This window comes from Egretta garzetta, unplaced genomic scaffold, assembly GCF_000687185.1.
Source record: "Egretta garzetta isolate BGI_Z169 unplaced genomic scaffold, ASM68718v1 scaffold50, whole genome shotgun sequence".
Lineage (NCBI taxonomy): Eukaryota > Metazoa > Chordata > Aves > Pelecaniformes > Ardeidae > Egretta > Egretta garzetta.
In genome coordinates, this window is record NW_009258613.1 from 3361706 (window position 1) to 3374603 (window position 12898).

A 12898-nucleotide genomic window follows, 5' to 3' on the forward strand; every position below is an offset into this window, starting at 1 on the left:
AACCCCATGCAGCACTACAGGCTTGGGGAAGAGTGGCTGGAAAGCTGCCTGGTGGAAAAAGACCTGGGGGTACTGGTTGACAGCCGGCTGAGTATGAGCCAGCAGTGTGCCCAGGTGGCCAAGAAGGCCAATGGCATCCTGGCTTGGATCAGGAATAGTGTGACCAGCAGGAGCAGGGAAGTGATCGTGCCCCTGTACTGAGTGCTGGTGAGGCTGCACCTCAAATCCTGTGTTTAGTTTTGGGCCCCTCACTACAAGAAAGATGTTGTGTTGCTGGAACATGTCCAGAGAAGGGCAACGAAGCTGGGGAGGGGTGTGGAGCACAGGTCCTACGAGGAGTGGCTGAGGGCACTGGGGTTGTTTAGTCTGGAGAAAAGGAGGCTCACAGGAGGCCTTACCGTTCTGTACAACTGCCTGAAAGGAGGCTGTAGTGAGTTGTGGGTCGGCCTCTTCTCCCTGGTAACAAGCGATAGGACGAGGGGGAATGGTCTGAAGTTGCGCCAGGGCAGGTTTAGGTTGGACATTAGGAGAAATTTCTTCACAGAAAGGATTGTCAGGCTCTGGAATGGGCTGCCCATGGAGGTGGTGGAGTCCCCATCCCTGGAGGTATTTAAAAGAAGGATAGGTGAGGTGCTTAGGGACAGGGTTTAGTGGTGGGATGGCAGTGTTAAGTTAACAGTTGGACTTGATGATCTTGGAGGTCTTTCCCAATGTAAACGATTCTATGATACAGAGATCATGCAAAGCTCTGTGAGCCTCCTTTTCCCTCACCTCTTTTAGTCCCGTTTTTTACTGATTTATGAAACACCTTGCTATGAAATTGGTATTTGTTTAGAAGTAAGAGTATCATGACACAAAACCGCTTTTTTTTTTTTTTTTTCCTCTGGGTTTATGACCTAGTACTCATTTCCTGACTGCGAACCCAACATTGACAGCAGGGGAAGTTGGACTTTAACCAATTTTTTTACTGTGACCGGGTAATCCATGTGAGCTGTGATGGAGAGAGGTCAATGAGACTTACACAAATGTGTCTTTCCAGGTGTCTTCTGAAGTCAGTGACAAAATTTCCTTTTTGTATTGCTTTAGTGATGAGAAGTAAATGACCTTGTTGTGGCCAGCCTAATAGGAAGATAAGGACAAGGTCTAAGAAGCAAAATTCGTAACAAGCCATAGAGCTTCTTTCACTGGAACTGGATTAATTTTAGATATTCTTAATGCTGTTTTAAAAATAGAGAGTGTTGGTACTATCTCAGAGTAGGAAAGGAGGAGGTGGTGTTAAAAAGAACAGAAATGAGCAAGTAAAACAAAGTTAGTATGTGGAAACAACAACAGGGGGAGAAAGAAGAGACAGCATGGAAACACTGCGGGCGGTGGAACCTGTGAAAAAGAATGCAACCGGAGAACTTGATGTAATGGAAAACTTCCTTTTAATGGATTAGAAGTCTTTAAAAGGCACTGTCCCAAAGATAATATCTTCCCTGGGGATTTGTTTTAATTGCTAATGGTTCTGAAAAGAATACTTCATTGCAGAAGCTTAGTGGTAAGCCTTATTTGACTAGGTTGGGTTTTTTTTTTCCTCCCTACTTCTTACTAGTAGCTTGACATGCATTGTCATTTCTTGTATTCACAAAAAGCTTATATTCAAATTATTTTTGCATGCTTTTCACTGTATCATGCTGTGCATCTCTCCATGTTGTTTCAAGTATAGAAGAACACACTTTGAAGTCATATCGCACCAGAATTAGCTTTATAATTAGCTTTATGGCTCTACTGTAAGAAGAAATTCTTGGGAGAAAGTTGTGGGGTTTTCCATTTGTTTCAAATTATCAGAGCGCTGACATATTTTTAAAAATAAATGTCAAATTGCCAAAACTAGGGAGGGGATAGAATTTTCCGCATTGGCTGTTACTGCGGCTTTGCTGTCGTAGGGGTGAGCAGGTGACGTAAAGAAGAATATCGTGTTCTCCAGACAGAAATTTCATCTGCATGTTGGACTTTTTATTTGCTGCGTTTTGGTGGAGAGAGGTTAGAACCAGCTGTGTAGAAGTCAAATAGCACTAGGGTGAGGGGTGGAGGAGATGAGAGGCTGGTCTGCAGGATGGGACTGCATCCTGGCCAAATGAAGAGTCCTCCGTTCTCTCTGGGAGTGTGTTACAGGGACACTGCAGCGGCTGATAAGCGTGTCCTTACGGCAGTTGTTCTTTTTATAGCAGGTTGAAGAATATTTTTAATTAACTCCTTTATATGGCCAGAATAATTTCCTTGTTCTAAAATATTTGATCTGTTTTTAATAGCGGAAGGGGAATGTCCTTGAAAGTAGTTGTAGTTCTAAATTAAATGCATCAACTGATATGAACAGGTCAGAACTAACCAGGTATAGTTAGTTGTAGTGGTTGAAGTGTTATTTTATGCACTTTCCCCATGATATTTGAAAGAAATTTCTTTTTGTTTGTATTTCTCCTCTCAGATATAGGAAAATAAATAAAATGAAAGTTTAATGTATAAAAGTGAATTACTCAATTTTAACATAGTTATATTTGAGTACATTGAGCAACCAAATGCAATTTTGATATTGCTCAGCTTCTTGATATTAGCAAAACACGCATTTATCTTTATATTCAAACTTTTATGTTAAAGATACGATTTTTTCATAGAGTAAGTGTTTGTTTTGCTTTGTTTTTTTAATCTTGGAAGATAAACAGTAAGGATATGGATGGCCAGATTCAAATTTGGGACATTACAAAAATATTCAGTGAGTGAACATGAAACCTTGGTTCAGGTTCTTAATGTTCTGCAAACAGCTGACAACAATATTAGACAGCATTACACAGTTTTGGAAGAAATTCTATCATTAGATATCTAAGTAATACAATCCATTTGTTTTCTGTTTTGCTAGGTTTTGATGAAGAGGAAAGTCATCTGGCAGTTGTAAATTTGATGGGCAGAACTTGGTATTTTATGTTTAAAGCCAGCTTGAAGGTTTTGTTTTTCTGGAATTTTGTGTAAGATGTAGCAGTGAATGTTCAGACAAACTCATTTGAAATAAAACTTTCTTGTAATGCCTATTTTTCTAATTCACACCATAGGGTTTCTTTAGTAAACTGTGTGGTAGCAGTTTCTGTGCAGCTCAGAGTTTCCTCTGAATTCATTTGCAGTAAACGCTAGTTTGTTAGCGCTAGTCTTTTAAGTCTGGTGTTGGTATGGAATTGTTATTTAGTGGAAATTATGACTTGTGATTTTATTAAAAGCAGAACCTTATCATTTCCAGGGTTTATAAAAATACCGATATGAAAATCCTGTATTTATGTTACCCAAGTGAATGTAATGTAGGAATTAAAGCGATAAAATAATGAGAAGTAATGGGAAGCCAGAAAGTAACTTCAGAATTGCTTAACTCAAAATTGATTTTCTACCTGATGTATCATAATCTTTGTCAGTAAGGTTGTTAAGGATTTAAATTCTGTAATCCTTGCTTCTTAAATTCTGAGGTATTATTAGAGATGATTTTAATTTCATTAACCTTTTAAGATTAGAGAAGCATTTTCAAAATTAAAGATAAACCCTTCTGTTTAAAAAGCCTTTTTGGTCAGCAGTCTGCCTTAAATAATTTTTTTCTGACCATTCTTAAGCAAGATCAAGCCAGTATGTTTGGCTGAAATATTTACCATTCTACAGTGCTATGTGGCTGCTGACTGAACTCAAGTTTTTTCTGAAACTATACTGATTTTTTGCTTCTAGTCACGGAAATAATGAAGTGCGTGTTCTGGGGAAGGTGAGGTAATGAAACTGGCCCTGTCCTGTTTAATTCAATGAGCTGTGAATCGCACCTTGCCGATCTATCTTTACTTCTATTCTTTTCTCTTTTCTTGTGCCTGGCCTTGTTAACAGAATTTGATACTGAAGTTTTTCACGTGTTTGGTGGCTTTATGTAGATGTCACAGGGCTAATCAGATAAGCTTACAGTATTGCAGAGCCCTCGCCTGAAGTAACTGCTTCCATGCTAGTGTGAGAGAGCAAATTTCTGAAAAAGGAGAGAGTACTCGGGGAGTGAAATCATACCCAGGATGAGGCACTATGTTCAAGTTCCAACTCTTGAGCAAGAAACAGCCTATGATTATAATTCTGCTTTTGAACCAAGACCATGTGTGTGTTTGGGTAGGTGAAATTACCATTTTCTGATAACGTGGACTGTTTCTCCTTACTGCTGTTGCATAGAATGTGTGTAAAAAGAAGTACCTGTACGGCTGGGAAATATGTACAGTCTTAACGTGTAAAATGCAGATTACAGAATTTCTTTAGCAGAAGAGAACATGCATGTTTAAACTTGGAAAATCCCACTACTGCAGAAGTAAATAATAAGTATTGCTTAAACCTTTTACATTGACTATCATGTAACAGTGTGAGCTTCTCTGTAGATACTGCTTTAACCTTCATATTTACTTGCATAAAATCACCTAAAGTCATCTTCAAGGGGGAGACCATTAAAATGCAAATTTTGCCTGATACTGCAAGGGAACTGTCAGGATTTTTCAGCGCTAAACCTGCATAGAATGGAACAGATTCTGTATACCTGGCTTAGTGACTGCGTTCTGTAGACCTACAAAACGGCTTATTTGTGTGAAATTAATCTGTTTATTTGGATCAACTTTTATCTGTGTTAAATTTGTATCCAAGAAGCAGAGAATCTGTTTTCAGTTGCTCGGCTTCTCTCCATTTTTTAAACATTCATCTTTTCTGATCTCCGTAGTGAAATGTTCCTAGATTTTGGTGGGTGTTTTGTTTTTCTTTTCTTTCTTTTCTTTTTTTTTTTTTTTTAAGTTTGATCTATTTTTAATGTACGCTGTAAGGCTTGATTTTTGTGTGTGGTTTTTTTGTATTCATGCCTCTCTTAAACATATTTCTGTGTTCTTATTAATCTTTCCTGGTTATATCAAAACACTGAGCAATGGCATATAATTTTCCCACAAAGTGTGTCTCATGACTGTTAATTGTTCTGGTTTTTGCTTTTTTTTGGTGTGTGTTCTTTGGAGAGCCTATTGATTTTTATTTTTTTTTTGATAGCTTTCTGCTTTAATTTCTTTACTCAAAATATCATTGGAGGCTGAAAGCTTTGAGAGATTAACTCTAGCTTTCTAATGCTTGAATGTTCTGTTTATTTAGACAATTCCTTAAATGACACTAAAATTCATATTAATTTTAGTGTTCTATTTTGTTGGTAGGTGTGGGGTTTTTTTAATGTAAACTGTGCTGTAATTAAATATATAGCAATGTAAATACACTACTGAAAGTCCAGGATGAGGAGAAAAGAAAATTTTCAAGTCTTATGTAATATACTTCTTGTTAGGCCTTTTTTTAATGTCAAAATAAACTGTGTGCCATAAATTTGCAGAGCAGTATTTGAATGCTGTTGAGTGTCCATTAACCGAAACCATCTGGTAAGGCTGTCAGAACGAGTTGGTACAGTTATCTGATATTTCATCCTTCTCAAAGGAGTGACTGCATCCAGCTTTTATTTCAATTTATGTAATTACCACAGTTCTAAAACATTGATGAAGACTTAAGTTGTTTGCAAGGATTTTCTCTCCTGTCACTTAAAGAGGGGAGAGACTAACTCTAGAAGAATTTTTTATTGCCTCTGTCTTGCATACAATATTTTACAATATTTTACAATATTTTCGGTTCTTACTATGTTTTAGATAGCTATAATTCACTATTTTACTACAGTTATTGTAAGAATATACTTAGGAGTAATCAAACATACTGTTTACTCTGGACCAATGTTACTGGTTGATCAAGTAGAAAATCAAATAGGAAAACATAAGTACAAAGAGTGTTGAGCCAGGTGCAGAGCTGCATACCTAACTCAAGAAACTAACAATATTAGGTGGCTTTTGATGGTGTTACTCGAATTTCCGAATACGGAGTGATACCCTAGACACGAATGAGGTACTCCTTTCTTATTATTATTAGACTTACTTTTAAAATGTTACACAACATTGCTTGGAATAGAATCTTTTTGGACAACTATCTGAATTATTTGTTTTTTTCAAGTAGGTTTCTAACCTCTTTTGATATTTATGTTTTCCAGTAGCATATGAAATAGCTTTGATTTTAGCTCCTTAGGACCTGCAGCTTTTCTGTAAATGTAGATTTTTACATTGCTCAGACTAGGTGAGTAGGAGATGTCAACAGAAGGAGTCATACGAAGAACTCAGCAGTAGTAACAAAGTACTCTTTCACACAAAAATTCTCAATATTCCAGTTGTTTATTCCTTGCATGTTTTATGTTTTCATAGTTATGTATTGAAGTCATAAGTTTGTGTTCATCTTACTGGTGATAGATGACTATAATTCACGAACTGAGTTAAAAGACCACTGAGGAGAACCTATGGCATGCTTTTAAAATCATAGCTCTATCTTTGAGAATTGCTTGTGATTAAATAAATTAGAAGAATTAACTTGTCAGATTATAAGCACAATTCAGCTTTTTGTCCAAAAGATAAGTATCAGAAAACAGGTGGAATAGAGGGACAGCATCTACTCGTGCAGAGTCTCGCAGTAAAAACAAGTACAGGAGGGGAAGTCTTTGTCATGAATCTCCCAGATGTTCTGATAAATATGGTTAAAAACAAGTAACTAAGGTTACTTGGATATCTTAAGTGAAGAAACACAAATCCTGATGTGTTTGTCTAATACTTCTTCACATCCTGAAAAATTTGCAGATAAATTATAATCATCAAAGTAATTGCCAAGATATCCTTTATTCTTTTCCTGGTTTTGCTTTGCAGTAAAAGCTTTTGTGGTTTTTACTATTTTTAGCAAAGTGGTTTATGAGGTTTTGGAGTACATAAATGAATACATTTCATAAGGGATTTTGTAAGATATTTAGCTACTCTGAATGCTCAAGTTACTGAGTTTTGAAAGACCAGAGAGCCACTGACGTGCATGCATGCATGCATACTTAGTACATTATTATTATGTATATTATTTTCAATTTAGTGGCTCTTGTGCATCAGAGCTGCTTTAATGTTAATCTGAGGCATGACCAGTGAGTTAGTCTGATAATATATCCACTGAAACTTTTAAAACTTGATTTGTCAAAACATTTAAATTCCTTGGGAATAAATCTGCACTGGTAAAACAATTGGACAGATATCTAGAAACATTTTTGGGGTTTTTTTTTGTGCTGAGTTTTTACTTCAGGTAAACTGGAATTATTCTGAAGTTCTCATAGTTCTGAATGCTAGGAAAAAAAAAACCTACTTGGTAGATTTCTGTCTTGTTAGAGTAGACAGTGTGACTTTTTAAATTAATAAAACTTCAAGTTACATGTATTGTTCTGATTATATGAGTACAGTATTAGTAGTAGAGTAGAAATGAGAAGAGAAAAATACCCGTCTTTGCTTCAAATGACTGTCTTTTGTCTGATGCCCAGTAAAATAGTGGGATAATGAAGGGAGGGCTTGTTTTGTATCTTGTGCTTTGTATTGCTTTATATGGTTGCCTGTAAACCAGAAGATTTCACAGCTGACTCTTTTTGTAGAGGAGTGAGCATAATGCATGTCTGGTTATGTTTTGAAATGGTCATTCAGAATAAAGATAAAGCAGCAAATAAAGTAGCCTTGGTTTTAATATTACTATATTTTGAAATTTACTGATTTTTCTGCATGTTTTAAAGTGCGGCTGGATGACAGGTGCATTCTAATACTCAACACGTTTGCATATTTTCTCATGTATTACTTAATAATAGTAGTTTTGCTTATTTGACTTCTCATTTTCAATTACCTTAATTTTGCTTTATTGCTGATAGTAACAAGCAGCTGAATTCACTGTATTTTTTTCCTCCTTGCTTGCCAGCTAGTCAGTTGAAAATACAGGAGCTACTAAAACTTAATTCTAAATTCTGTTGGGTAAATCTCTCTGCAGGAGTGTGCTGTTGCTGTGCTGCTTTGCGACCTCGCTACAAGCGTCTGGTAGATAACATATTTCCTGAAGATCCAAAAGTGAGTGATGACTTTAAAATTTTAGAGATTGGCATTTGAAATTTTTTTATTAGTAGCTAATGCTTTAGCAATTTTTTTTTTTAAATTTGTTCTTGCCTATTTTCACATTTTACACTAAATTCTGCTTTAAAGCTTCATATCTTTAACAGAGGTTAGTATAATAATTTAGCTGGAAAGGGACCTCTACACTTCAACTGGTCTAATTCCCTTTTCAAAGCAGGGCTGTGCATATTGAAGAGTGAAATTAGTATGTTATGTTCAGAGAAAGAGAGATTTAATTAAACAGGGTATTCTGCAGCAGAGGTAGCACTTAAATTCATAACTACTTAGAATCACAAACGCTTGTTCTGTTATGCTTGCAGGTATGAACATTTTCTGGGTTTCTACAAGATTTTTATCTTTTAACTCTTGACGTATTGACTGTCTAAGTTTTTATAGTTCTGGTAGACTGTTGTGATCCAAAGAGGTTTTTTGTTACTGTTTAATTTCTCCAGTTACTTGTATACATTTTTTTTATTTCACTTGAACGATCCTGGAGCTATATTACAGCCCAGCTCTTACTCTCTGTGAAAATAAGTAACTTCTATGTTGTTATTTAGTAATGCCTATATCTATACATGATCACGTGGTGGTTCAGACTAATCAAGAGCTTTTATTTCTGCTGCTGTATTTTTTTTTTTAAATGTGTAACCAGATTTTGTTATCTATTATTATAGTAGAAGCAAGCAGAACAGTCAGCATTTACCTAACGTTTGGCTTATATTTTATAAAGTACATAAGCTTTTCTTTAAAATGTGTTGTTACTGAATGCTAGTTAATATATCAGTGTATGTTACTGGCTTCAGAGAAAATGTTTCCTGTGGATACAGTATGTTGAAAGCGTGGAATGACATGATTTTGTGGATTTATTTGTTTTAATTTACTTGATTGATACAGGTGTAGAAACAACTGGAATTGCTACAGCTGTAGTCTTATAGCTTTCATCTCACTCAGAAGCACAAGCTGGCACTCCTTAGTCTCTGCTTTTCTTAATATTCATTGGCTCAGTGCAGGACACAAGCCAGTCCATGATGTTTCACTGAGTTACAGGCCTTTTCTAAAATACGAGAAGACTTGCTTGATAAAATGCATTCATTAATAAGGAATGTGTTAAAACTTTGAAGGAATTTATTTGAAAAAGATAATGTTTTTGTAAACTTCTAGGGGAAAAAAAAAAAGACAATAAGCCTTGTCCTTTTTACCTGATAGTTACAATTACAACCTCACCTGAGGAGATCCATATCACAGTTCACGTTGGAACTAATACGTTAACCTTTGATCTTGTTCTAACAATTAGCCTTCAGGTACCCTCTATGTCAGCCTTGTCCAAGATGTGACACTGAAGAAATAAAATCTTTAAACTACAATCTTGTTTGTGTATATCTTCAAAATTATATGTAAATATATATTTTTTTGGGGGCAATGGGAAAACAAAAAAATTACTTTGTACCAGTAGAGAAAAAGCGTGTCTTAGAACTGATGGCATATTTCATGAAATATCTTCTTCTGGAATACCTGTCCCCCCCTGAAAAAATGATGGGTTTCATTTCTTTAAAAAATGTTTTACTTAATTTTTAATGTTGGTGATTTTTGCAGCTAAGCTATTGACAATTTTGCTCAGAAGTTTTTTGGGTTTTTTTTTTCACTAGCTTATTCCCATCTGTATGGCTCAGATCTTTAAATGTTGAGTAGACAAAACCACTTCAAAACCTTTATACTTTCTGTGAACTTTTTTTTTCTATTTTATTTTGTGTATCTGTTTTTAGGATGGTCTTGTTAAAGCTGACATGGAGAAGCTGACTTTCTATGCGGTTTCAGCACCAGAAAAGCTGGATCGAATTGGTTCTTACCTAGCAGAGAGGCTGAGCAGAGATGTTGTCAGACATCGCTATGGGTAAGGAAATAAGTCACAGCATTAAAACCAAATGCTGACAGGTAGCTGCATTTCATCATATTTGTTCTGATCATGCTTAGGAGGTAAGACAGACCCAGTTCTTTTATGGTGAGTTAACCATGGCTGGCTGCCAGGTCCCCACCAGCCTCTCCCTCACTCCCCCTCCTTGGCAGGACAGGAGGAGAAAATAAGATGGAAAAGCTCATGGGTTGAGAAAAGAACAGGGAGATGACTTGCCAGTTAGCATCATGGGCAAAACAGACTCCACTTGAGGAAGATTAATTTAATTTATTGCCAATTAATAACAGAGCAGCATAGTGAAAAATAAAAACAAAATACCTTCCCCCTCTCCACCCCTCGCCCCTTTCTTCCTGGGCTCAGTTTCACTCTCGAATCCTCTACCTCCTCTCCCCTGAGCAGTACAGGGGGACAGTGAATCATAACACTTGGTCTCTATTGCTCCTTCTTCCTCACACTCTTCCCCTGCTCCATCATGGGGTCCCTCTCACAGGATACAGTCTTTCATGAACTTCTCCAACATGGGTCCTTCCAACAGGTTGCATTTCAAGAACTGCTCCAGCATGGGTCCTTTCCATCGAGTACAGTCCTTCAGGAATGGACTGCTACAGCATGAGTCCCCCCTAGGTCCCAGGTCCTGTCAGAAAACCTGTTCCAGTGTGGGCTTCTTCTCTCACTGGGCCTGCTCCAGTGTGGCCTTTCCATGGGCTGCAGCTTCCTTAAGGGCACGTCCACCCGCTCCAACATGGAGTTCTCCATGAGCGGCAGTGTGGATATGTGCTCCCTTGTGGTCTTCCGTGGGCTGCAGGGGAACAACCTGTGTCACCATGGTCTTCACCAGGGGCTGCAGGGGAATCTCTGCTCCAGTGCCTGGAGCACCTCTCCCCCTCGTGCTGCACTGGCCTTGGTGTCTGCAGGGCTTTGCCTCACATTTTTCTTAGTCCTCTCTCACAGCTCCTGTGCAACGATTTTTACTTATTCTTAAATATGCTGTCACAGAGATGCTGATGGGCTCAGCTTTGGGCAGTGGTAGATCCGTCTTGGAGCCAGCTGGAGCTGGCTCCGTCTGACTTGGGAGCAGCTCCCTGTGCCTTCTCACAGAAGCCAACCCTGCAACCCACATGCTACCAAAACCTTGCCATGTAAACCCAAGACACCCTTGAATGTCAGTCAGGGTATTGGGAAGCAGGGATATCTTTCTTTTTAGCCTGTTTGGTTAAATTGTATTAAAATGTGAATTTTAAAACTCTGTCACACTCTCGAGTCCTATTTGAGCTAGAAATTTGAAAGAATGTAGAGTCAAAAGAAGAGAAGATTTTAAAGAATGTGGAAATGGAATAGAAAAATATTGAGTCTAGGAAGTGGCAATATTTATCACAGACCATCATTATTGGCTTTCATGATGTCAAAAGATATTTTTATAACCTTACGCAATGTGTTAATGGCCATTCTTTAGGGTAATTAATTTTGTTCCCTGCTTTTCCTTATTCTTTTAAATTTACTTAGCATGTTGTCTGACTGTGCAGGAGCATAAATAAGTTGCCAGCTTTCCGTGCTGGGATTTGGATAGACAGAGGAGCTGTAGACTAGAAAGCTGGGATTTATAGTTGGAAATAAAATGTGCTGGAAAAGAAAATTGAACTCTATCACCAAGTATTACGACATCTCTTCTAAAAATACTTTATTCCCCTCCCTGTACACCCCCACCAAAAAAAAAAAGAAAAAAGATGAATGTAGGAAAACCAAAAAACTTCCATTTTTAGATCATGCAAAAGTTAATGCCTTCCACCCTTTGTTTAGTAATTTTTGTAGTAATAAGTACCTAAGTTGAATTAATTGAGGTAATGATAAATGTATCACGTCCAATTAATTTTCAGGTATGTTTTAATCGCCATGGAGGCATTGGACCAACTTCTAATGGCTTGCCATTCTCAAAGCATAAAACCGTTTGTGGAAAGTTTCCTTCATATGGTGGCCAAGCTTTTGGAATCAGGTGAACCAAAGCTGCAAGTTCTTGGAACTAATTCTGTGAGTAAACTCAGATACTAAATCAAATCAGAATAAATTTTTGCTTATTTGCTATGGGAAAGTAGTTTCAGAAGTCACAGAGTATCTGCCAGTTACCATGAATTGAGAAGTTTCTGTATATGGCAGGGTATGCCATTTGGGCCTAAACGCAGAGCGATACCAGCTGGAGGCAGAAAAACTGTTTCCTTTTAGTCTCTCAAATTCTTTTGATGGCTGGGCTCATCCCCTGCAGAAATAACTACTACTTCTGGAAGGAACAGGAACGCTGTTCTGTGAATTCATATTTGGAATCTTTAAACAGACCTCCTGAAGCCATTGTGTAGGTAAGACAGTGTTTTCTTGCTCTCCAGCAATGTAGAGCTGTGGTGTGAGAAGGAGAAAATAACATCCTTCTCCACAGCACTGACACTACACAGAAAGATGCCTGTTAGCTGAAAAGTAGCCAGAAGGCAAACACTTTCAGTATGACAACCTCACCATATTATTAGCTTAAATATTTCAGGATTCAGATGCTTGAAGGGCATAACTAAAAGTGTCAAAATGAAGATTTGGAGATCCTAGTTTTCTAGATAGAGTGGTGAGTGCAAATACTACTTATAGTTCTGTTGTACTTCCCTTCTAACTCTTCTATTTCCAGCTGGTACAATAGGAATCTCATGAATTGCAGGATTATGATGTGGACTCTTTTTCACTTAGTGATTGTTTTTACATGAGTAAAGAAGTAAAGTTTGCATTTCTTGTACATTGACGTTGTTAGCAGTGTGGGTGTTCTTTGTGGATTCTGTAGAACTGCTGGGCTTTCGTTTGGGCATGATTCTTAGCTGATGGAATTAAACAGAGTTGCAGTTCAGGGTGACAGGAGGGTGTAGTAGTGTGATGCTACTCTAGAGCAGAATTTCTTGATATGGTAGAATGC

General features: G+C 37.4%; 1 protein-coding gene across 4 annotated transcripts in view; it reads left to right on the forward strand.

Annotated features, from left to right (window-relative positions):
* The window catches only part of EFR3A (EFR3 homolog A), an 83615-nt gene that overhangs the window by 11432 nt on the left and 59285 nt on the right, over positions 1-12898 (forward strand). For all 4 annotated transcript variants that reach the window (XM_035903426.1, XM_035903428.1, XM_035903427.1 and 1 more), the window contains exons 2-4: positions 7927-8003; positions 9809-9936; positions 11832-11982. In XM_035903426.1, the coding sequence (XP_035759319.1) occupies positions 7927-8003; positions 9809-9936; positions 11832-11982 (356 nt within the window). The remainder of the gene's footprint in view (positions 1-7926; positions 8004-9808; positions 9937-11831; positions 11983-12898) is intronic.